The 23,101-nt window shown below is 33.9% G+C and overlaps 5 protein-coding genes across 7 annotated transcripts; 2 read left to right on the forward strand and 3 right to left on the reverse strand.

Moving 5' to 3' along the window:
- Positions 1 to 3,453: 3,453 nt before the first annotated feature.
- Positions 3,454 to 9,137, reverse strand: LOC123671527 (ionotropic receptor 93a). 2 transcript variants are annotated; one of them, XM_045605420.1, is made up of 14 exons: positions 9,017 to 9,137; positions 8,356 to 8,508; positions 8,205 to 8,300; positions 8,002 to 8,151; positions 7,566 to 7,948; positions 7,307 to 7,474; positions 5,799 to 6,023; positions 4,900 to 5,328; positions 4,565 to 4,721; positions 4,289 to 4,509; positions 4,060 to 4,237; positions 3,926 to 4,004; positions 3,681 to 3,838; positions 3,454 to 3,616 (listed from the first exon to the last, which is right to left on the reverse strand). In XM_045605420.1, the coding sequence occupies exons 1-14, from the start codon at positions 9,114 to 9,116 to the stop codon at positions 3,519 to 3,521; spliced, it is 2,595 nt and encodes an 864-aa protein (XP_045461376.1). In that variant the 5' UTR covers positions 9,117 to 9,137; the 3' UTR covers positions 3,454 to 3,518. The 2 variants fall into 2 exon arrangements, with proteins under 2 accessions (XP_045461376.1, XP_045461377.1); XM_045605421.1 differs by lacking the exon at positions 4,900 to 5,328.
- A 302-nt stretch (positions 9,138 to 9,439) lies between these two features.
- On the reverse strand, positions 9,440 to 10,937 carry LOC123671529. Its single transcript, XM_045605424.1, has 4 exons — positions 10,628 to 10,937; positions 10,095 to 10,282; positions 9,850 to 9,960; positions 9,440 to 9,770 (listed from the first exon to the last, which is right to left on the reverse strand). Exons 1-4 carry the CDS (start codon positions 10,736 to 10,738, stop codon positions 9,620 to 9,622), a joined length of 561 nt encoding a protein of 186 aa, XP_045461380.1. The 5' UTR covers positions 10,739 to 10,937; the 3' UTR covers positions 9,440 to 9,619.
- Positions 10,938 to 11,092: 155 nt separating this feature from the next.
- LOC123671532 (iron-sulfur cluster assembly 1 homolog, mitochondrial) lies at positions 11,093 to 11,956 on the forward strand. The gene is made up of 4 exons (XM_045605428.1): positions 11,093 to 11,295; positions 11,431 to 11,484; positions 11,535 to 11,610; positions 11,663 to 11,956. The coding sequence occupies exons 1-4, from the start codon at positions 11,215 to 11,217 to the stop codon at positions 11,839 to 11,841; spliced, it is 390 nt and encodes a 129-aa protein (XP_045461384.1). The 5' UTR covers positions 11,093 to 11,214; the 3' UTR covers positions 11,842 to 11,956.
- Positions 11,850 to 15,253, reverse strand: LOC123671530 (MATH and LRR domain-containing protein PFE0570w-like). The gene is made up of 9 exons (XM_045605425.1): positions 15,064 to 15,253; positions 14,185 to 15,012; positions 13,723 to 14,126; positions 13,290 to 13,517; positions 13,163 to 13,220; positions 12,767 to 12,945; positions 12,386 to 12,615; positions 12,045 to 12,178; positions 11,850 to 11,989 (listed from the first exon to the last, which is right to left on the reverse strand). The coding sequence occupies exons 1-8, from the start codon at positions 15,106 to 15,108 to the stop codon at positions 12,048 to 12,050; spliced, it is 2,103 nt and encodes a 700-aa protein (XP_045461381.1). The 5' UTR covers positions 15,109 to 15,253; the 3' UTR covers positions 11,850 to 11,989; positions 12,045 to 12,047.
- A 205-nt stretch (positions 15,254 to 15,458) lies between these two features.
- Positions 15,459 to 20,973, forward strand: LOC123671531 (PWWP domain-containing protein 2A-like). Of its 2 annotated transcripts, XM_045605426.1 has the most exons (8): positions 15,459 to 15,834; positions 16,004 to 16,373; positions 16,489 to 16,720; positions 16,797 to 17,030; positions 17,596 to 17,996; positions 18,942 to 19,167; positions 19,627 to 19,814; positions 20,457 to 20,973. In XM_045605426.1, exons 1-8 carry the CDS (start codon positions 15,686 to 15,688, stop codon positions 20,640 to 20,642), a joined length of 1,986 nt encoding a protein of 661 aa, XP_045461382.1. In that variant the 5' UTR covers positions 15,459 to 15,685; the 3' UTR covers positions 20,643 to 20,973. The 2 variants fall into 2 exon arrangements, with proteins under 2 accessions (XP_045461382.1, XP_045461383.1); XM_045605427.1 differs by lacking the exon at positions 19,627 to 19,814.
- Positions 20,974 to 23,101: the final 2,128 nt, after the last annotated feature.

The following is a 23,101-nucleotide window of genomic DNA, read 5'->3' on the forward strand; positions in this document are numbered from 1 at the left end:
TATGGTATATTCAGATGGTGTAAAATCAGGTGATTGGTACCTTGACTCGGGAGCCACTGAACATATGACATGGGATAGAAGCTTGTTCGAGAAAATGTTCGAGGATCGAACCCCTAGGATGGTGCAAGTTGGAAATGGGCAAACATTGGAGGTAAGAGGATATGGAAATATTAAAATGTGGTCCTATAATGGAAGAAAATTCATTGAAACGTCATTATCGAATGTTTTGTATATACCTGACCTAAAATTTAATTTATTCTCGGCTGGATGTGCTCTTGATAAGGGATATTTCATGTCATCTGATAATTCATCATGTAAGTTTTTTGATAAATATGGAAATATTAGAGCCCAGGCACTAAGACAGAATAAATTATATAAAATGCAGTTCAAGAAGGAAATGTATGAAAACAAAATAGAAAATGAATTAACTAATAATATTTCTGAATGTATGACAGTTAAAAATATAGAAAATTTAGAGACTTGGCATCACAGATTAGCACATCAAAATATTAAGTACATCAAAGATTTCCTTAAAAAAATGAATGTTGAGTATATAAACAATGAATTTATTTGTGAATACTGTTTATCGGGCAAACAACATAAATTAAAATTTCAACATAGTGAATCACGAGCTACTGTACCTTTAGAGCTAGTTCATGCAGATGTGTGTGGTCCTATGGAAACACCTTCGTTAGGAGGAGCTCGATATTTTTTATTATTTAAAGATGACTACACCTCATATAGACATGTTTATTTCCTAAAGCAGAAATCTGAAGTAGCAAAAGCAATTGAAAATTATATATCTATGGCAGAAAGGCAAACTGGTGCAAAGATGAAAGTTTTGAGGACAGACAATGGTTTAGAATTTGTGAACAAACAGGTAACGGAATGTCTGCAAAGCAGAGGTATATGCCACCAACGCACAGTGGTATATACTCCCCAACAAAATGGAAGGGCGGAACGAGAAAACCGAACATTGGTTGAAGCAGCCAGGACAATGTTACATAGCAATAAAAATTTGACAAAAATGTTTTGGGCAGAAGCAATAAATACCGCTACATATGTTCTGAATCGCTCTGGTCCAAGCATTGTTCAGTTTAAAACTCCTTTTGAATTATGGAATCAAAAGGAATATAAGATGGAAAATTTTAATATTTTTGGAAGTAGAGTTTCAGTACTAGTACCTAAGGAAAATAGATTGAAGTGGGACACAAAAAATGAACAAGGATACTTCCTTGGTTATGGAGAAGACACAAAGGGATTTAGAGTGTATTTACCTGATAAAAACAAGGTTGTCATACAGAGGGATGTAATATTCCTACCAGAAAAAGTTCAAGAAACAAAAGGTAAAATAACTGAATTCTGTAATATTGAAGAAAATCAAGACTTGGAGTTAGAAGATACCCAAATTGATAATATTGTACACGATGAAGAGACAATTACCGATGAAGAAGAGTTGGATCCAGAAATCAGTGAAGAAATAGTGAATGGAAGATATAACCTGAGAAGAAACTTAAGAGGAAACCCAAGGTTTGAAGATTTTGAAATGGATTTGGATAGTTTGTTGTTGACAGTTACAGAAGATGACGAACCAACATGCTATGAAGATGCTATGAAAAGCGTTGAGGCTGAGCAATGGAGGAAGGCAATGGAGGAGGAAGTAAAATCGTTGCAAGAAAATGAATCGTTTGAAGTAGTGTGTGATAGTGATGTTAAAAGGCCTGTCATAGAGTGCAAATGGGTGTATAAGAGGAAGAAAGACGAGTTCGGTAGTGTCACGAAATTCAAAGCAAGACTTGTTGCAAAAGGTTTTCAACAGACAATTCCATTAAACGGCGATATTTATAGTCCAGTAGCGAAATTAACTTCTGTAAGAATTTTCTTAGCTATATGCAATAATTTAAATTTCAGGATACATCAACTTGATGTATGTAGTGCTTTTTTAAATGGAGAAATAGATGATGATGTATATATTTTATTACCTAAAGGTTTTAATACTGACACAGGAAAATTTGCAAAGCTAAGGAAGTCCTTATATGGATTACGATCCTCACCAAAAAATTGGTATAAAAAATTTAATGATTTAATGATGACATTGAACTTTGTAAGATCTCAAAATGAATACTGTATTTACTACAAAATTTCAGGCTGTTCAAAGATTTTTGTATTGATCTATGTTGATGATCTATTAATTGCCGGATCAGATGAAAAAGAGGTTGATGATCTAAAAGTTACTTTGAATCAACACTTTAAAATGAAAGACTTAGGAGGTATCAGTTATTTTTTGGGTATGCACATCACACAAAATGTATTGAAAAATGAAATCATAATCAACCAAACTTTATATCTAAAGAAAATGTTGAAAATTTTTAAAATGGAAAACTGTAAACCTTGTAATACCCCTATGGAACCAAATTTTAGACATGATGATCTTAAACGCAAAAATTCTGAAAGTATAGAAATTGAAGAAAGATGTAGAGCAGCAATAGGTTCTATAATGTATGCCATGTTATGCTCTCGCCCAGATCTATGTATAAGCATAAGTATCCTAAGTAGATATCAATCAACTGCAAGTTCACAACTTTGGCAATCGATTAAACGAGTTTTAAGATATGTTCAAAAAACACAAAATTTAAGTTTAGTTTTTAGAAAAACTGATTTTCAGAATGAAATTGAAGGATATGCTGATGCAGATTGGGCTGGGGATAGAACAGACAGGAAATCTACGTCTGGTTATGTATTTAAAGTTTTTGGGTGCACAGTCAGTTGGTGCTCTAGAAAACAATCATCCGTAGCTCTGTCTTCAACAGAAGCGGAATATATAGCTTTAAGCTTAGCCATAAGTGAAGCTTGTTGGCTTAAGAGTTTAATTAGTGATTTAAAAATTTGTGATAGTTTAAATGTCATGATTTATGAAGATAATCAATCGGCTATCAAAGTGTGTAGGAACCCAGAGTTCCACAAGAGACTCAAACATATTGATATTCGTTATCATTTCATTCGAGACAAAATAAATGATAAAACAGTTTCACTAAAGTATATTCCAACCAAACTGCAACTCGCAGATTTGTTCACGAAACCGCTGTCTCTAAGTTCATTCAATAATTTTACAATCAACTGCAATGTATTTTAAGAAATTTTTTTGGGTAACTTACCATTGAGGGGGAGTGTTGTTATTATGTTTAGGGAACAATGGCAAGTTAATTTATCCTAGTGGTAACACTGATCATATTCTATGATTGTATCAATGACATGTATTGCGCAGCCGCATATAGTCTTGTCTTGTCTATGAGTAGTACGTCATAAGTTGAATAAAAAAAAACTTGGAAGCCGTTGTTCTCCTGTTCTGTTTAAGAATAAAACTTATATTATAAAAGTGTTAAAACAGTTATTCGATCCACTAAACCCACGTTTAAAAACAAAAATGATTTGAAGGAAGTAATATTCATTAAATTTGTATATTACAGATTTATTGAATTAATTATTATATGCAATTTTTACAATTTATTTGATAAATCTCATTTAGTGTACGGTACAATGCTTTTCACCTTTCTTTTCGTTTTTTGACGGAACCAAACTCTTTCAACGAAGATGAATAAAAGGGCTAGCAGAAAACCTGGAATTTCAAGGATAAAAATGGTGTATGAGTGAAATTAAAGTTTTTATTAACTAAAAATTACCCAAAAAAAGGACAAAAAAACTGCCTTGCATATCATCCATATTAACTATATGATTGTTGGCTTGCGACCCTTGACCACTCTTCCAACATTTTTCTTTTTTTGGGAGGTATTCCTTTAACCATTTATGGATCAATCCAAATTGATGCAATTCTTTTATTCTTAAAAAAAATTCTTCTTCTAATTCTTGTTCAGTTGGTACAACTCACTATATTTTGTTCTACGTAAAGGCATTGCTGCCAACTTACCCTTTATTTATCCTGAAGAGATAAGGATTTTTCTTTGATATTATTAAACCAATACGTTCGGGGAAAAATTCGTCGGTTGCTACAAACGAAATTCTTACAAAAAATAGATTTGATGATAAATTATTTCCTTTTACCTAAAGCGTATTCACATCGATTGTTTCTTATGTATTCATTTCTCATCAAGTACTGCAAATGAAGCTTCCAGTCTATGAAAACTTGTTTTCCCTTCGAAACTTCTTCAAGAATTTTATCTCTTGTCTGGTTTTTAACTCTCAAAGTGTACAAGACTTTAAATCTCGAATCGCCCAAATTCTGAAGAATGAGTTAGCTAGTGATTTCAATTTCATAACTATACTTACCAACCTGTAGTTCTTCTTCTATGTAACTTCCTTCAACCATACTCCAAGAAATTTTACCCTCCTTATTCAGCAAGGCATCTATAGTAGTTAGAGGTTTTTCCATCTCGGGAAAAGTCAGGAAAGCCACCAGATTTCCACAATAGGTGGTAGCAATGACCAGTACTACCAACCACCAAGATCCTACCAATATTCTGGCACTGTCCGCTTGGGGTAGATGCATACCGCCTAAAGAAGAAATGTTAGATGGTTTATAGTTCGATTAACATGAACAATCCCCAACCTTGCTGTAAAAGGGCACCGTACATGTACCATATGCAGTTCTGGATGCTGAATAGACCCCCAGCTCTTTCTCTTTGCTCGGGCATGGGACTTATTTTGTGTATACAATAGAGAATTGGACCAACAGAAAATATTGCTATCAATAAACATAACCAAGTCTGAGGAAGAAAAAGTTGAGGATTAAAGCTAAATAAATAATTATGGAGTATTTTTCTACATTAAAATAGGTATATACATATACTCTATGACATAAAATATGCAACACCAAGAAGGCTCTGAAGTTTTCGACAAAACTACAATTTCAAGCAACATGGTGCGTTATTGAATCTTACTTACATCACCACTGAAAGGAGCCATGAAAAGCAGTGCTCTGCTCAACTCTTTCGGCCTGGCCACCAAAAAAGTGTAAGATTGTACAGAGATGGGATTAGTAAAATCGATCTCCACCTGATATTTCTCTGTGATGGTTGCACCGTAAGCGGCAAAAGCCACATTTCCATTCTTCACCATATCAATCATAACAGGAGGAATCCAGTTGGTCACAAAGTTTGTCAATTCCTCCACATCGGTAGGAGTGGATGTATCGTTAGTGTCTAACTGAAGATTCGAAGAAGTTTGCTCATTCTTGTTCTCTATTGATAGCACATGTACGGAGTATGTAAAGTTTAGCTTTCTGGCTAAATGGTTTATTATATCGAACGTTAACCCCCTGTGTTTTGGTTCGGTCTTTGCATCGCCAACTGATATTATTTGCCAAGGAGGATTCTACAATATCTTTAGGTTAGGACAAGTTAGAGGCTTAGCCTACTGAAGTACAAGTTTGAGATATAATAAAATGGCAACGTCGCGTGGAGACTGGCACTTCTTGTAAGTTAGTGGTGTTTATATGTGTTTTCGTTTAGTTTGTGTTTAGTAGTTTCAGTGAAAAATTAAGAGCAATGAAGTAATTTCAGTGCTGTGATCAACGTGAACTAATACTTGCTGTAATATTTTTGCGCATTTAATTTGATTTATTAACCATGTAAGACATATTACTGTTATTTTGAAGATATTCCTTGGAACGTAACTCTTCTGAAGTAAAAAAAAACAGCTTTACATTCAAATATAGTGTATATTTTGCAGTACGAATTGAAGGGCAGGCCTCTTCTTACAACTTTGCCAAACTGTGTTCTCTGTAGATGGCTGTGTCAGAGTTCGCTAAAAGTGTGGATATTATTATTTACTAACCGACTTACATGCACCGTTACCAGCTTTAACTTCTTTTTCCTGAAACCGTGCGCCACATGCAAAAATAATTCGTCTGACATTTCAGCACCCATAATCGGAGTCCAGCTACCAACCTTTCCCAACTGTATCGAGGTATCGTTAGCATCAGCGTTGAAATTGTTACCCCAACTGTCTGCAGCTCTGAAAATCCAATTGGTGCAATTGTCGCATTTTCCGTTCTTTCGCAGGTAACCCTGAAAAAGAGAAGGGCTCTCACTTATTAGTTATTCGCGGTTGTGGATAAAAAGGATTAACAAGAAAAAAAAATCAGGGCGCATCCACTACTCAGAAAATAGATATAAAGGGTGTTTTTTTAGAGCTATAGAACTTTGAATTGCAATAAAACAACGATGTATTATTCGATTGACATGAATTTCATTCATCCGCAAGATAATCTTGTGGCATTACATGTTAAATATGATTTCTTGCATATGACCGCCACGGCTGGCTCGGATGTAGTCCAATCTGGACGTCCAATTTTCTATGACTTTTTCCAACATTTGTGACCCTATATAAGCAATAACACGGCGAATGTTGTCTTCCAAATGGTCAAGGGTTTGTGGCTTATCCGCATAGACCAATGACTTTACATAGCCCCACAGAAAGTAGTCTAGCGGTGTTAAATCACAAGATCTTGTAGGCCAATTCACAGGTCCAAAACGTGAAATTAGGCGGTCACCAAACGTATCTTTCAATAAATCGATTGTGGCACGGGCTGTGTGACATGTTGCGCCGTCTTGTTGGAACCACAGCTCCTGAACATCATGGTTGTTCAATTCAGGAATGAAAAAGTTAGTAATCATGGCTCTATACCGATCACCGTTGACTGTAACGTTCTGGCCATCATCGTTTTTGAAGAAGTACGGACCAAAGATTCCACCAGCCCATAAGGCGCACCAAACAGTTTTTCTGGATGTAACGGTGTTTCGACATACACTTGAGGATTAGCTTCACTCCAAATGCGGCAGTTTTGTTTGTCGACGTAGTCATTCAACCAGAAGTGCGCTTCATCGCTAAACAACATAAAATGGACGTAGTGCGCGATACGTATTCCGCACAGAACCATCATTTTCGAAATAAAATTGCACTATTTGCAAGCGTTGTTCAGGCGTGAGTCTATTCATTATGAATTGCCAAACCAAACTGAGAATAAATCACTTGACAGCTGTTAAATCGGTCGCCATCTTGAACAGTAATGCCAATTTAAAGTTATATAGCTCGAAAAAAAACACCCGTTAGTATGCGCGCATCCACCATAGCTGACAAGCACGCCTACCATTTAAAAAATAGGCTAACATTGTGCGCGCATCAACCATTATTGGATTCCATTTTTTTTTCAAACTTTCCAAGCATCGTTACTTGTAATATATTAGAAATAAAATCAAAATTGGCTTCTAATTGTGAGTTCAGTCATTAAATGTGCGATTTATATTGAAATATTGTGGCGTCGAAAATTATCTTTATTCCAGATTCTTACCAATACTTTCTCGAGTAAATAGGTTCGTCTTTCCGATTTGGTCGGCCTGATTGCTTCCCATTCTTCTCCAGAAACTTGATCGGCTAGGTCCAATTCATTTCTCATTGTTTCATACAGAGCTGTAGAGAAACCAGCAACTAGCGTTCGAAAGTGACACAATAAACCACCCTAAAAACATTTAAAGGAACAAAATATGGTTCCAATGTGAACATTTTCGTCCTTGTTGCGGAAGTTCCACTACTATTCCATAAATACTTACAACACAACCAGAATCAGTCTCCGTGTTATTATAAATAACCCCAACATTACTACCTTCTCTCAGAGACTTCCTCAACTTCTTCATGTTCTTTTTCACACCTCGGCTTGTATCCGGTATGGCATAAAGCCACTGCGTTTCTGTATTCACAAGATTAGTTAGTTCTGCAGCGGCCATCACTTTTTCAACGACTCTCCTGTGAGTAACTACTAGAAAGTTCAATTCCGTCTTTTTCATTGATATCGATGTGAGCTGATCCACGAGACTGTTCTTTTTGCTATTAAATTGTGTATCGTTCAACTTAATGAGAGAAAAAGCAGTCGATTGGGTTGTTATTGGCAGATCGTCGGTTAGAGAAGCAGTTATTCTAGAAACCATATCTCTGGCTGTTAAAGAGTATATGTCAGCTTTTAAATCTATATAGCTTAGAGATACTTACCCATACTACTGTCGTAAATAAGAACAACAGATTTCCATTTGAAAATTGTGGAAGTTCTTAAATCTAGCAGTATTTGTGACATTTCTTCTCCTAGTTTAGTTAATGGAATATTGATAGCTTTTCCTGCAGGTAACCTTGGACAATCAACCTCTAGAAGAAATAAGCTTTTTTGTTCACTTATATTCTCATTCTTTAAAGATTACCTGATAAAGCAATAAACGGTATAAATTCCCCATCGGCTCTGTCATATACTTTCCATGTATTCTTGCATGAAGTTATTGCTAAGATACCTGATATGTCTAGAATAAAATATAGGTTTAAAATAGAAGAACTCTCAGATCAATTGTAAGTTACCTCTTTTGAATTTGAACCCCATAGATGTATAATACCCTATTCTTATGTGATTTTCCTTAATGTTTAATTGGGTGACTATTTTTTCAAAATCTTCTATTGTTGCTTTGGCGTTTTTGAATTCCGTAGTAACGAATTCCTCATCTACCACTATAGCTGCAAAAAGTATTCGGGAGGTAATTAATGTTTTTGAAAATTTTGTGCATGGAAATAAACGGACACATGTGGGTCATCTTCCTGGCAAACGAAGAGGTCTGTGAAAAGCTCTTTTTTAGGATTTCCCAACGTTTTCTCCATTTTTGAAAGTCCCTTTTTCATTGTTTAAATGTTTTTAGAAATTATAAATTTATAGGTTGATTAGATCTACCGGAAATGTAGTTCCAAAGAGCAATCTGGTCATAGACAAACTAATATTATCTAGTTTATCTATGAATCTGGTAATCTGTTGTAGGTCTTTTCTCCAGATTTTATAGATCTACTGCTAAGAATGTTCTAAGATCTACTGTATGATTATCGATTTTCTAGATCTACTGAGTACTTCGATCTACTTTTCTAGTCTACCTATCCTCAAATTCTGTAAGCATTCTTTAAAGTTCCAGTATATTATTAAGAGTTCAAATTCTTCAAATATTAAATGAACCGAGAAATTGGACTACTTTCTCACCTAACAAGGAATTATCTGGAATCGGAAATGCAGAACTATCGGTTCTATTACACATAACTATAAATACGTAAATTAAAAAATTGTAAAGCGGGAAAACCATCGGAAAAAATGACGAAGCGATATATCAAAGAACAAAGGCGAAACTGAACAGCTTTATCAGTTTCCGTTTCATGTCATGTCCTGAATAAAAGAAAACTTGCACTCCGAAAATGTCATACATTAAAATTAAATGGGGTTTCCAAATTTAATATTCATTGGCTTTTCGATATTGATGAAATTGTGGCTGTCAAGTTTGAATCTTTTATAAAGGCAGTGTGTTGAGATAACTTCATTTTTCAAAGATGAATTTATTATTTATCGATAGAACCAAAATCGAGTACCTTTATCCAGAAAATAAGAATGATTAATAATGAAATAACAATGAACGTTAAAACGATAACTTTAACTTTATTTATATGATTGAAATACAATTAAGTGAAAATCTTTTGGAAAACATTAGATAGTATTATTTTAACTCGTTAATTTCTCTAAAAAATTTCACCCATTGTATTGTATCTTCACCGTCTAAAAGAAAATACGCTTGAAAATTCCCATTTTTGAATTTTATTCTGGAAATATATATTCTTTGAGAAAAGTGTTTATTATGTCATGTTCACATTCAGGAAATAAATAACTGCAATCCATATTTGCTGCTCCCATATTTTCAGCTGAGAAATAGATATTTTCTTTAGTTTCGTCAGTTGTGGACGATGGTCTGAAAAATAAACATTCAATATTTCTGCATTTATGGATAACACAGATAAATAAGCAAAAAATCAATTCCCAATATTCACCTCAATATTATGTCCACAACTTTAGATATTAGCGTATTTTTTCCAGTTTCTTTTTTGGAATAATCACAAATCAATTTCAATAAGCATGATTTACCGTCACCAAAACCATACCTGAAAAAATATACCTTTAATTCATTGGAAATTGAAAAACGATCAAAAAAGTTAAGGCCTTTTATAAATAACTTTTTTCTTATGGAAATGTGTTTTGACTCTGTAAGTATTTTCTGTGTATATTTCATTCTTACCTTTGCAAAATATCTTCGACAGTAGAGTATATTCTTTGCCGAAGCAAAGAGCGTCCCTGTGTTCTTTCATACGTTGTGTAATCAGTATTTGAGGTGTTGGTTGGCAGTAAATAATAAGCTTTAGCTGCGCTACCAATGGTTATAGTTGCATCCTTCAAATCTACAGGTATTCCAATTCCAACAACCATCTGAAAAGCATGTTCAAATCGGAATTAAATTATCCACTAAACGTAAAATGGCGGATGCGCGAATATTACATTATAATTGCCTAAATGGCGGATGCGATAGTCTCAAGAAAAACCTCCGTTTTTTCACATAAACAGTGAGTTCATTGAATTTATGATTAGTTTTTTCTTTCATTTACAAAATTTCATCCGTACAGTATCCGAGTGAAATGGCATACAGACGGACATATCTCATTAAGGTATAATAGTACAAGAGCTGCAATTTTTGAATACTAAGGTCACTAGTTTTTTATTTTTGGCTGAACAAAAATTTTCTTTTTACAATAATTATAGATATTTTTTACTTACCTGAACCCAGTTGATGCCTTCTTCCCATATTATGGGAGGTTTCCACGATTGAGAATAAGAAATTAAATTGCAAAAAACAATTATTAGGCAAATGTTACTACGGTGCTTCATTCTATCGAAATAGGTGTACTGTTAATCTCTGAATTCCAAAACTGTTCACAACTCATTATTATTCCGGTAAATATGTTATGTTTATTCTGCATTAGCACTTAGTGTTTGGTGTAATGAAAGAATTTGAATATCATACGTAACGTAATGTTTATATTTCACTGAGAAATTGTACATATCGAGCGTGTATGAATTAAGTAAGTAAGTAACATTACACAAGTCTTAACAAAATAATTTCCCAGGAGAAAGAAAAAAACTGTTTTTAATTTTATTGTACCAACATGATTTTATTATATTCATCTATTGGAAACACTGGAAACCTATACTTACTCTATGTTTGAAAGAGACATAGATACTAAGATCAATGACAATCAAGATTAAGGTTAAACGAATGTTATGAAATTTTGAAGTTAATATGTCTAAATTCTTATATAAATTAAACCAGTTCTGATCCAATTTCTTGAATAAATGACACTAATATGATGGCAGCAACCGTTGCTAGTGCCACAGTAAGAGCTGTGAAGAGAAAATTGCTACCAACAAGGGCTGCTCTTGTCCTGGTGAGATTTTTCCTCACGTTCCATAAATAAATTGAATTTTTTCATATAGGGATTTATTTATCACTGTTGAACAGTGAATTTCTTCAACGGCATGAAAGTTTAATCATTTTTACAAATTATATTGATGATTTTCAGACGCCAAATGCAGTCAACAGAATTAAACTACTTCTACAAGGAAAAGATGAATTCGTAAGTGATTTCGTTTGCAGTTGATCAAAAATGACCATTTTTATACTTAGGTGGGTCTAAAAGTGGGTGTTCGACAAAGAGGCTGCAATGGTCTGTCTTACACACTGTCATATGCAAAGCAGAAAGGTAGTGAACAATTTTAAATGCAATAATACATCACTCACAATTTTTTTCTTAGAAAATTTGGATGAAGAAGTTAAGCAGGATGGCGTTACTGTTTTTATAGATAAAAAAGCACAGTTGACTCTGCTAGGCACCGAGATGGATTATGTCGAGAACAAATTAACCTCAGAGTTTGTGTTTAATAATCCCAATATAAAAGGAACTTGCGGCTGTGGAGAATCCTTCAGTATATAAACGAGGAGTGTAATAAATAAAGTTTATTTATTGAACTGTAGTTGAATAAATTGTGTAGTATAAAATTCAAAATGATCTGAAAATTCAGTCACAATATAATAAAACTTAAATAGAATATGTCGCTTCATGTGGAGATCTTGATCTTTACCTATAAAAAAAAATTATGTTGAAAAAAATTAAATTCACCACCAAATGGCACTTACATGTCATAAAAGTTTGGGTTGCTGTTTTAGACTCGAAATGTCCAATATTTTAGGGTTATTCTGATGCATTCTCTTGTACGCTCTTGGAGATTTAACTTTCTCGCGAATGTTAGGTTTTCTAGGTGCGTCATTTCCTTCAATAAGGTAAAAATAAAATTAGAAAATTACCAACATGAAGACAAGAGTAATCATTCAAATTAGTATTCTTGTGATTTTTTTCACAGCATTTGGCATGCAGATTTTGATTTTTTTCAGTTATTCAAGCACAAATTGAAAGTTTTAATATTCTAACACAAAAAAGGGGTATTTTCATCAGCCATTTACTCGAATATTGTACTTACCGTCACTGGCAATCAAGTCGTATTTCTTCATGAACTGGACGGTTGCGAAAGAAAATTGTGGTCCTCTGGAATTCAACACAATCTTATCTGTGCTACGTTTTCTGTTTCTGGCTTCGATATTTTCTCCTCTTGTCAGTTTCGACAATTGATCGTCGGGCAAGTACTTCATCAACAACTGTTTGACAGCTGCATTTATCTGATCAGATGTATCGTCATCTTTTGATCTGAGACTGAAAGAGAGGTTATATTGAATGGAAGAAGATTCAATAGAGATAACAGTAGCCAGGTACTCGTCGGATCATTTTTGTAAAGTTCGGAGGTTAGAATAAGTAATGCAAGATAAATAAATTTAGGTTATGTTAGGTTAGGACAGATGCGTACCATTCTGTTCCGGACACCTCTTCAATGGGCGAAAAATTCATCCCTATCCTTTTCAGCTGCTTAATGGTGGCATCTCTCACTTTGCTAAGAGTCCTTTCTCTCACTTCCTCGCTATTCGAAATTTTGCCATCATAAGTTGTTTGTTGTTGGGCATTTTGAATCATCTTGTTCACCTGATCCTGAAATTTTCAATTATCGTCAAGGGGAATTAATAATAACATAAATCAAAAATTATTGCTTAGATGGGAAAATGTGAGCTGACAGAAATCAAGAGGTAAAAAAAAAGGTATACCCCTTCCAGTAGAAAAACATAACAATCTTTAAGCCCAATTTTACTATGTATTATTACAGTTGCAATAAATATACACTTCAATAAAAAATGTTGAATTTACTCACCATCATTTTCTTATAGAAAGAAGCACCAATATCTGAAGAAAAATCCTCATCGTCCTCTCTAAAAAAATTAGTCACATTAATTAGTTTTTTTTTTTAAGTTTCAAACGAAACCAAAAATTGTACTAACTCTGAACTTTCGTAATCTTTCATATCGATGTTTATGCTCGGCTCAGGACTGGGGCAATTTTCCTGGACCGTAATAGGATTCTGAAAGTACAGAGAAGGATCCATTATAGGCTTCACACCTTCGTTATTATAATTAACGTTGTCTGTACCATTCTCTGTAATTTCCTGTATTTTGGGTTCCTGGGAGATGAAATCTCTCTGCTTTCTCTGATACATATTTTGCTGTGGTCTGAAAATTAACATAATTGATTCCACAACTCGTGTTGAAGATGGCATTTTTATACAAGGTGAGATTTAAAGTTGTACAATAAATAAAACCATGGATTTCTCATCAAATAAACATTTACTTTCTTATTGTTGAAATTCAAACTTTTGAATTGTAACTTTAACACGAAAAAAAGCGACTCCTACGTAAAACAAAATAATAAACCCACCTGAAAGACACCTCAAAACTGGTCATCAAATCAATAGAGAACTTCGGAAGGGGTCCTTTTCTGGGCGTACTTCCCCCACTTAGGGGATAATCCCTCTGATCATTTGCAGGATGTATAAATTTGTTTCCTTCATTAATTCCTTGGTTATTACCTTCGATTCTTTTCTGATTGTCTTTGAAATCCAGCAAACAAGCTACCTGCTTCTGTAGTACCAAAAGTTGCTCGTTTTGTTGCTGGATTATTTTCAATAGATCTTTCACTGTTGGTTCATCTGAATTTTTTGCTACCTCAGTGGACACTTGCTTTTCTTCTTCCTTCTTCGAATCGTTCATCATGCTTGTCTGAACTGCGCTATCACATTTTTGAATTAACTGATCTGTTTGAGCTCTGAAGTTCCTTAAATCCTAAAATTGATTTTAATTAATATCATTAACTTTGTTTTTTGGAGAAAATTAAACCTACCTTTCTCAAATCAAATGAATTATATTCGTAATTTACTTTGTTAGGCAGTAATAATTGTTGATTTTCTGGAATTCTACTAGTGTGGCACATATTTTCTTTCTCCCTAACATTGGAATCACTTAAAATGTCTGCATTTTGATTAAACAGTTTTGTTTGCAAGTTAGGAGGGCTTTCTTTGCTACGTATCTGATTTCTCGATGTTTCAGGCTTATCCTTTGCAAACTTTGATATTTTATCGTCTTTAGAAACTCTCCTTCTCCTGGCTTCAATTCTAGGCGAAGTATAATTGAAAATATCTGTAATACAATCATTCACTTCGCATTTTTGATTGGACTTTTCAGTTTCTCTCATATTTTTCTGCATCTCTAGAAATTCTTTATATGTTGTAGGAGTTTTTTGAATAGGTGTAATATCTTCAATTGAATTTTCTACATGGTTCTCCTGTAATTCTGTATTATTATGTACAACATTATTGACATTTGTATTTGCAGCAGGCTTGTTAAGATCGAGTAAACTCAAATCTAATTGCCTATTAGGAATATTAGCCATATATATTTCTTGAAAAGGCTTATTCTTCAAGACTTTATTCAGAGGTGGCGTGTTATATTGGGTTGGGCTTGGATTATTAGGCCCATTACATCTTTCAATGCTGGAGTTCATTTCGATTGGATGGACTGGAGGATGTGTAGGATTGAATCTAACTTGTTTTTTGAGAATTGATGTGGTTACTTTTTTGGATTGTTCATTATTTCTCCAAGCTTGATATGAGTTAGGTTGAGGTACATTCATTAATAGAGATGCATCGGGTACAGAGGGCTCTAAGAAGGGCTGAAAAAATAAGTTGTAATAGAAAGACCAATGTTTCGAATATTTTAATACCTTTCTTGTGGGGCATGGTGCAGTAGGGAAGCAAAACGAATCCATTCTTCTGTGTATATTATAAACTTTATATAAATATCAATAATAACGAATCAATTAAATAAACATTTCATCCAGTATATTTTTATTATTTTGAATTGAAAGTTCAACAGAACTTTCGAACACTGACAGTAAAATCTATGTTTGTCATAAGTCATTTTTCTTTCATTCTAATAAAATTTGTGGTTTCTAAGGTTACATTAATATTTTTCAGAACTTTTACATTAGCCTATAATACGAAATAGAAACATCTAAAAATATTTTTGGGAGTTGGATTGAAGTAATTATTATTTTCAAAAAAAAAGTAATAAAAAAGTTGGCATCACTGAGATTTGTAAATGACATTACTGACCACTAATTGTCAAATAAAATGAAATTCCCTAAATTCCAAAAATTTTCCATTTCATGAATGAAATTTTGGATTTCGTAAATAATATGAATTCTTAAGTAAATTAGCTGGAAATTAAGGAATTCTCAACTAGCCCATTAGCTTACTAATGGTTTTAAGCAAGTTTTTTTTTACAAAACATAGTTTTGCTTACTAGTTACTTCACCCATGAAAGTATTTAAATGACTTGGTAACATGGCGGACACTGAAAATAGTGATTTAAATTGCTTGAAACATACAAAAATAACAGTTTTAGTCGATGAAGCTCTACCTGATCTTTTAGTTGTTACTTATGAGTATGGAGTAAGAATATTTAAAGGTGTTCTTCTTGATTCTACTAAAAGGTAAGTAGACTCAAAGTTGTCTTTGTGAGTAGTGATTGTTTTGAAGGACACTAAGGTACACTCAATTAAAAGCTTTGGATTGTCTATTTTGGGTACTCACTCGATTAAAAATTTCATCTTTTATCATAATAACATTTTCTAATTGTTTAAACAAGTGATTTACTTCCAGAAATCTTCCATTTGGTGTTCAAACTCTCAACCCGTCACTAATACCACCAAAAAAGCCTGAAGATGACCCATTGTATTCAGTCAGTCAAAGGTTCGCCTACACTGACCCCAATAATGCTAAAAAGAAAAACGTCCAGTTCCCAAATAAATATAAAAACAATCGGATGACTGTGAGACTGAGACCCAGACAGGTCTTGTGTTCTAAGTGTAAAGGAATTTGTAATGAAAACTCTGAAAATGTGTCAAGGAAAAGAAAGACTTCTGAAACTATACTATCTCCAACTGCTGCACCGCCTATCAAAAGAAGCATAAATGCGCCTATGACTAGATCTGTTTATTCTGAGCAATTAGGTACCAACCGGAGGCATGGTGTAAGTCTTTTTTATCAGTTACAATTCAAATATAATAAATACACCTTACTTGAATAATGCAAATCAATAATTAAACAACTGTAATTTTTTATATATAATTTCATTGTTATTGTAGGGTAAAGGTGCTTCTTTAGTTCCAAAGCTGACTAGATTAACTGCTGAAGAGGAACAAAGAGCCCTTAGTGGTAACTTCAGTAATAAACTTGCCAAAAAACCTGTATCCAATTCGAATAGCAACTCAAATAATCTCGAATCCGACACAAACCTACATTCCGAAAATGAACATTCCGAACATATCACAGCCTCCACTACTACAAACTCTGAAGAAAACCAAACTGGTAATAAAGGTAGGGTGCGATTCGAATACATTTCTAGGTTTTTGTATGGTAATAGAAAGTGCTGATTTGAACTTATTTCATGTAGTTCTGTTGGATATTAAACCCGTTAGAACAATGTTGAGGACAGCAAGAAGGCAGTTGAGAAAAAAGAGAAGTACAGGTTCAACAGAAGAACCTGCCGATGAAACTGAACTTGAGGATAAAGGAAATAAAAATATGGTAGATAACGAAACGGAAGCAACCCTTGGAGACGAAACTTCAAGTGTACATAATGTGGGGAGTAATACTAGAACCATTAAAATATCTTACGGACCCCAGGGTGAGTATTTTTTTTTTTTGGCTCTCATTTCATACAAAAACTTTTTCGAACAAATTTATTTTCTTATTTTTACTTACTCCTGTATGCAGAATTATTCTGTGGACAATTAGAACCCCACTCTATTCTACGATTGACTGAAAAATCAATTCCTGTCAAACTCACGTTAACCTAAATTCTCCAACTTGACATCTGTTGACAAAGTCACATAACCTTTAAAAAATATCCCATCTTGACGTCTACTGTCAAATCATATTACACAAGCTCTGGTAACATGTTAATGAACTAATGTTGATACGATGCATGTAAATAAAAAAACTTGAATTTCCAAAGTACTTTCTATTGTTGGAAGTTGAACCATATTTTGTTTGAAAAATATTTGAATATCTCTCCCTTCATGCAGAAATATTCATAAAAAATTTTATCCACATTGCAAGATGCATTAGGGAACTTTATTCCAACGAATGCAATAAAAAAAAAACCATTAAATCAAAAAGAAAAACCATCTAGGCACATCTTCAAAATTGGTAATCTGTGCTAATTTTAAGCTTTATATTTCTATTTTCAGGAGAGGGGACAGTTCTCAAGATACCAGCCAAAATAGACTCTCTCGAAACAAAAGACGAAGATGAGAAAATCACCGTTATGGACAAGCAGAAAGCCACAGAGGTCCAAACTAAAGAGGCTCGAAGGGCATTGAAGAAAGCTAAAAAAGAAGCTAGGAGAAAAGTATTGGTTCCCAGCAATTCTCCGCTTTACATTGCAGGAGCTTCTCCGCGTTACGCTCTTGGGGCTTCTTCGCCTAGGTACCCGGTTGGAGGAGCATCTCCGAGACAAGCTCTTGGCAATAATTCACCGAGGTATATCTGTTCCTCCTTAGAAATGAATATGCCCCGTAAGAGAAAGCATAAATTGAAACATAAAAAGAAGCACAGGGAGAACAAGGATCGGAAGCATAAAGAGGGGGAAGTGAGTACTTGAATAAGTGGAATTGAACAATTTATCGATCCTCAGAAATGTAGTGACTCAAAATAATTCAACTGGACTCCTATGATTGGCATTTTCAAGCCTTTTATATAATACTTTTTTCAGTTAAAATCACAAAATTATAATGAATTCTGACTCATGTGACTTATGAATGTTGGAATACCGGAATTTCATATCGAAACTCTCACTTTCTTTCAAATGGCGAACAACTTTTTTGGTCCAATTGTAACTCCATCTCGTTCTAATGATCTACATTCAAACTGACGTGTTCTACAACTTGACATTGATTGTCAAAGTTACATAACCTCGAAAATTACCTATCTTGACATCTGCTGTCAGATATCTGTCAAACTGACATTAACCTATATTCTGCAACTTGACATCGATTGGCAAAACTACCATAACCTTATAACGTATTCGACTGGCTGGACCAGTTCGAATTAATTCGAGCTAAATATGTCATTTACCACTACAAAAATTCGAATTAATTCGCACTGGTGCAGCCAGTCGAATACGCTAGAAGCAACATCAACTTTTCTGATGTGTATGTGTCAGACAATTTTAAGGTATCCATGTTGGTCTTGTTGGTGATGAATTCACTAGTTTCTGGAATAATCACAAGCGGAACAAACTACAACAGATAGAATTTGATTTTTCAAAACACTTATTATTATTATTAATATTGTTTTACGTGTTAAGTTCGTATTTTTGTTACAATGAAATGCAGTAACATAATTTGATTACTATTCCTTATCTGTCATGACAATGGTCAAAAATTAATTTAGCTTTGATAGGTTATAAATGACTTGGTCGGCTAGAAATTCAATGAAATTTTGTTAAATGCTGTCAAATATGACACACTTGTTTTTATTAACACTTCTTGCTTACCATCACGAAGAACCTATCTGACATTTTTCTTTTTTCAAGGTGAGTAGTTCTACTCAAGAAGAAAATAAGGAACAAGCCTCAACTCAGAAATTATCCATAAATCTGAAAAGGTTGCAGAGCAGGTACACCTCGAGCGATAACAAAGAAGACAATTCGTCAAGTTCAGACGATCAAAATGAACAGGTACCGGATTTCCCACCACCAGCTCAACCTTTGATGCTTAGGATAAACGCCCAAACTGTTTCCAGTGCCTCAGGAGCAGATGGTAGGTCATTTTGATATTCATTATAAAGTTAAAGTTGTATCTAACTAAAGATGCTATTTTCGAAATGGGACAAAAGGTTTTAGGAAATAAAAATATCATTGAATTTGAAATTGTTGGTTATGTTTTTGACATTTGTGTCGTCTATGAACCATATTAGTGAGGTTAGACTCACTGTCTTGACGGGAGATCCATGGCTAATTTTTTGAGGTTCGATTATTGGATTTCTTTAGTGTGTCATGACTGTTTCAAAATCTACTTTTAATATCCTTAAAATAGGCTAGTTGATTGATTGTTGTTAAGTAATTTAAAAATATCGCAGAATCACAAGATAGGCTGGAGATTCAAATGGTTATCAGTTCAAAAGAACCAAAATCCAAAATTCCTACCTAATCTCGCTAGTATGGTCCATAACCTAGTAAAGAGCTATCGAGGACCAGTTGTTTATTTTGTGAATTGTAGGGGCCCGCCTGCTAGTCGGAGATGTTGTGTGGGGAAAAATTCACGGTTTTCCTTGGTGGCCAGGAAAAATACTTACCATTACCAATTGTAACAATCGGGACTTTCAAGCCCATGTGTCTTGGTATGGTAGTTCTACGTCCTCTCTAATGCAGTGCGATCAGCTCAGCCCTTACTTAGAACATTTTAAGGTAACGACAATACCTGAAATTGCTAGATCAATTCGAAATTTTCTTTAAATTTCATATTTTCTTCGGTAGTGGATTCCTTTCAGTAATGCATTTGATGTTATCCAGTTGGCACCCTTGAATATCTGTCACTCAGAATGGCAATTCTCCCACATTTGAAGTAACTGTCAATTTGTTGAAGACTTAGGCTTTCATTTCAGTGGCATGCTTGATTTTGAAAATAAGAATAGTTATTTTCACCTTCGTTCGAATACAGAAAAAGCTTTCAAGACCAATCTTTTCACCCTTCTCTAAGGTCGGCAACCAACAATATGTCTGTCATTGAGTTAACCTATATTCCTCTATTTGAAATTGATAGTTACATAACCTTTAAAAAGTAGATATCCTTACCTCTACTGTCATATAATATTACAGGATTGAGGTAGGCCATGTTGATGATAAATTCTCTGTTTTTTTTTATTATTCTTCTAATCTTATCTACATTTTATTTAATATGCATGCTCAATAATGCAGATATATATTTATTTGGTAGGTTGTTGAGTATTGTAAAGCTTATATTATTAAATTGCTTTGCTCTTTTCTCATTTTTCTGCTATGACATTCGATGCTATTTGTTTCTTTGATCCAATCGTTTTATTTTTACAGATTCGTTACAACAAGAAGAAAAGAGGCCCCTACAAAGAGGCAATCAAACAAGCCACTAACGAGGCTCGCGAGAATGCAGAATCCAAATCTAGACAACCGTTGGGTAGTTCACCCGCACATAACCTATTTTCTCAGGTTGTCCCCCCAGCACTGGCGTCTCCCAGAGAGATAAATGTGGCATCCTAAAAATCATAGACTTCCAATAGGTGTTTTAATGTGTTGGTAGTTAAGCTCTGTGTTCAACGACTGTTGCATCTAGCCATAGACTGTTTCGTGGATTTCTGTTGCCGGACTGTAATTTACTTTTATTTTGACGATCAAAGTTTTTATTTTGTGCGCGAGAACGTTGCCGTCTTGCGTTGATTTGTGATAATTTGGTTTTTTGTGCATTCTGTACAGTTTTCGTTTCACCGATCGAATGAAACAGTTAAGGGTAAGTCTGGAATTTTGAGGTTAAAGGGTTTTTATTGATTATACAGGGTGTCCCGGGAAGAATGCGACAAACGAATACCATGAATTAAAGTCATCAAGGAGGACCCGTATCAAGAGGTTTCAATCGCCTGAGTGCCTTCGTTTGGGATATATAGGGTGATGTTCATTTTATGAGTGAAATTTCACTGTTGAATAACTCTTCAACTAATCGACCGTATAATTTCAAATTTTGAAATTTTTTCACCCTTTCCTGTCTCCTTCCTTCAATATTTCTTAATTCGAGTAAATCAGATCCGGACAAGGAAAATTTCAGACTTTTCCTATTTTCGTGAATATTGGATCACCCTGTACGTGAACATTACGTTTTTTTTTTACGTTTTCGGAACCACAAAGAATCAATTCATTATGAAAATTCTAAATCTCGGCTTGGCACGGTCATACAGGGTGATCAATAAACATTCCCTTATGAGTGAAACTTTTTTAGTTCAATAACTCTTCAAGAAATTCACCGAATAATTTCAATTTTTGAAGTTTTTTCGCCCTTTACTATCGCCTTCCTTCAATATTTCTGAAATCGAGTAAATCAGATCCGGACTTGGAAAATTTAAGACCTTTTCTATTTTAATTAATTCATAATAAAAATTTTCAAATCTCTGCTTGGCGTCATTATTCAGGGTGATCAATAAACATTTCTTCATGAAAGAAATTTCATAGTTCAAGATATCTTGAATTTATCGAAAATTGAAGTTGTTTCACCCTTCTAAATGTCTCACCTAAATTTTCCTCAAATTATTTAGGAAAACTTTCAATCAACAAGCTGGATAAAGAATAGAACAAAAACAACAAATAAATTGAAAATATTTGATCTTGAAAACAATTAATCAAAATTGAAATATTTTCAGTTCAGCAGATATTGTTCAAAATGATATTCCTCCATTTTAATGCATTTTTGAGCAAGTTGATATGATATAGTTGTTTCAGAGATTTCGCTATCTTATTCGATTGAATGACGGTGGCAAGCTGAGTTTTAGAATGTTGATTATGAATTAATTCGTTGTGGTTACGAAAAACGAAAAAAATTATGATATTGGGGTACAGAGTGATCCAATATTCAAGAAAATAGAAAAAGTCTAAAATTTTGTTAGTCCGGATCTGATTTATTTGATTTCAGAAATATTGAAGGAAGGCGATAGTAAAGGGCGACAAAACTTCAAAAATTGAAATTATTCGGTAGATTTGTTGAAGAGTTATTGAACTAAAAAAGTTTCACTCAAAATGGGAATGTTTATTGATCACCCTGTATGACCGTGCCAAGCAGAGATTTAGAATTTTTTTAATGAATTGGTTCTTTGTGGTTCCGAAAATGGGAAAAAATCATAATGTTCACGTACAGGATGATCCAATATTCACGAAAATAGGAAAAGTCTGAAATTTTCCTAGTCCGGATCTGATTTACTCGAATTCAGAAATATTGAAGGGAGGAGATAGGAAAGGGTGACAAAACTTCAAAATTTGAAATTATTCGGTTGATTAGTTAAAGAGTTATTGAACTGTAAAATTTCACTCATAAGATGAACATCACCCTGTATATCCCCAACGAAGGCACTCAGGCGATTGAAACATTTTGATACGGGTCCTCCATGATGACCTTAATTTATGGTATTCGTTTGTCGCATTCTTCCCGGGACACCCTGTATATGAGACTTAGGTATGGCTGTAGATTCCACCAAAAAATTCTTGTATTATATTTGATTAAGTATACAGTTTAATTTTTATTTGAAATTTTAATGTAAACGGCCCCTAACCTCATTATTCTAGCTCAAGTTCCAGTTGTAAATTTAGCATGTTACTTATTCAAGTTCACCAACCGTAATGTTCATAGTATTTTCTACAATACGAAATCTGTGTTCACTATAAAAACGATTTTGTTGTTATGGAAAAAACCCTATTGTATATTAACACCGTAAGAAGAAATATTTTATCTAAAAAACACTTTTGACCTAACAGAAAAATCCTCAGGTTCAGTTAGTTTTAAGATCGGGAGCTTTTCAACTCTACTCGAAAATGTTGTTGAGTTGTCGGTTTTGTTTGTATAGTATTTGTTGGGAGTAAGAACATTTCACTTCTCATAATAGTATTTTTTTAAAAGTGTAAAAAAAATATTAGTTGTTATTGGAACGGATGGTAATCCAAAATGAAATGATCATTTCTTT

This window comes from Harmonia axyridis, chromosome 1 (genome assembly GCF_914767665.1).
Source record: "Harmonia axyridis chromosome 1, icHarAxyr1.1, whole genome shotgun sequence".
Lineage (NCBI taxonomy): Eukaryota > Metazoa > Arthropoda > Insecta > Coleoptera > Coccinellidae > Harmonia > Harmonia axyridis.

Coding starts and splice junctions, on each gene's coding strand:
- LOC123671527 (XM_045605420.1), bottom strand. CDS start 9,116: ATGGTTTTCCCGCTTTACAATTTTTTAATTTACGTATTTATAGTTATG. Junction 8,301..8,355: donor GGGGTTCAAATTCAAAAGAG/GTAACTTACAAT, acceptor ATTTTATTCTAG/ACATATCAGGTATCTTAGCA. Junction 7,475..7,565: donor AGACTGATTCTGGTTGTGTT/GTAAGTATTTAT, acceptor AAATGTTTTTAG/GGTGGTTTATTGTGTCACTT.
- LOC123671529 (XM_045605424.1), bottom strand. CDS start 10,738: ATGAAGCACCGTAGTAACATTTGCCTAATAATTGTTTTTTGCAATTTA. Junction 9,961..10,094: donor GTCGAAGATATTTTGCAAAG/GTAAGAATGAAA, acceptor ATATTTTTTCAG/GTATGGTTTTGGTGACGGTA. Junction 9,771..9,849: donor GTTGTGGACATAATATTGAG/GTGAATATTGGG, acceptor TTTATTTTTCAG/ACCATCGTCCACAACTGACG.
- LOC123671532 (XM_045605428.1), top strand. CDS start 11,215: ATGATGGCAGCAACCGTTGCTAGTGCCACAGTAAGAGCTGTGAAGAGA. Junction 11,296..11,430: donor CAAGGGCTGCTCTTGTCCTG/GTGAGATTTTTC, acceptor GATGATTTTCAG/ACGCCAAATGCAGTCAACAG. Junction 11,485..11,534: donor TACAAGGAAAAGATGAATTC/GTAAGTGATTTC, acceptor TTTTATACTTAG/GTGGGTCTAAAAGTGGGTGT.
- LOC123671530 (XM_045605425.1), bottom strand. CDS start 15,108: ATGGATTCGTTTTGCTTCCCTACTGCACCATGCCCCACAAGAAAG. Junction 13,221..13,289: donor AAAGATTACGAAAGTTCAGA/GTTAGTACAATT, acceptor TAATTTTTTTAG/AGAGGACGATGAGGATTTTT. Junction 12,179..12,385: donor CGACTTGATTGCCAGTGACG/GTAAGTACAATA, acceptor ACCTTATTGAAG/GAAATGACGCACCTAGAAAA.
- LOC123671531 (XM_045605426.1), top strand. CDS start 15,686: ATGGCGGACACTGAAAATAGTGATTTAAATTGCTTGAAACATACAAAA. Junction 15,835..16,003: donor CTTCTTGATTCTACTAAAAG/GTAAGTAGACTC, acceptor ATTTACTTCCAG/AAATCTTCCATTTGGTGTTC. Junction 19,815..20,456: donor CTTACTTAGAACATTTTAAG/GTAACGACAATA, acceptor TTATTTTTACAG/ATTCGTTACAACAAGAAGAA.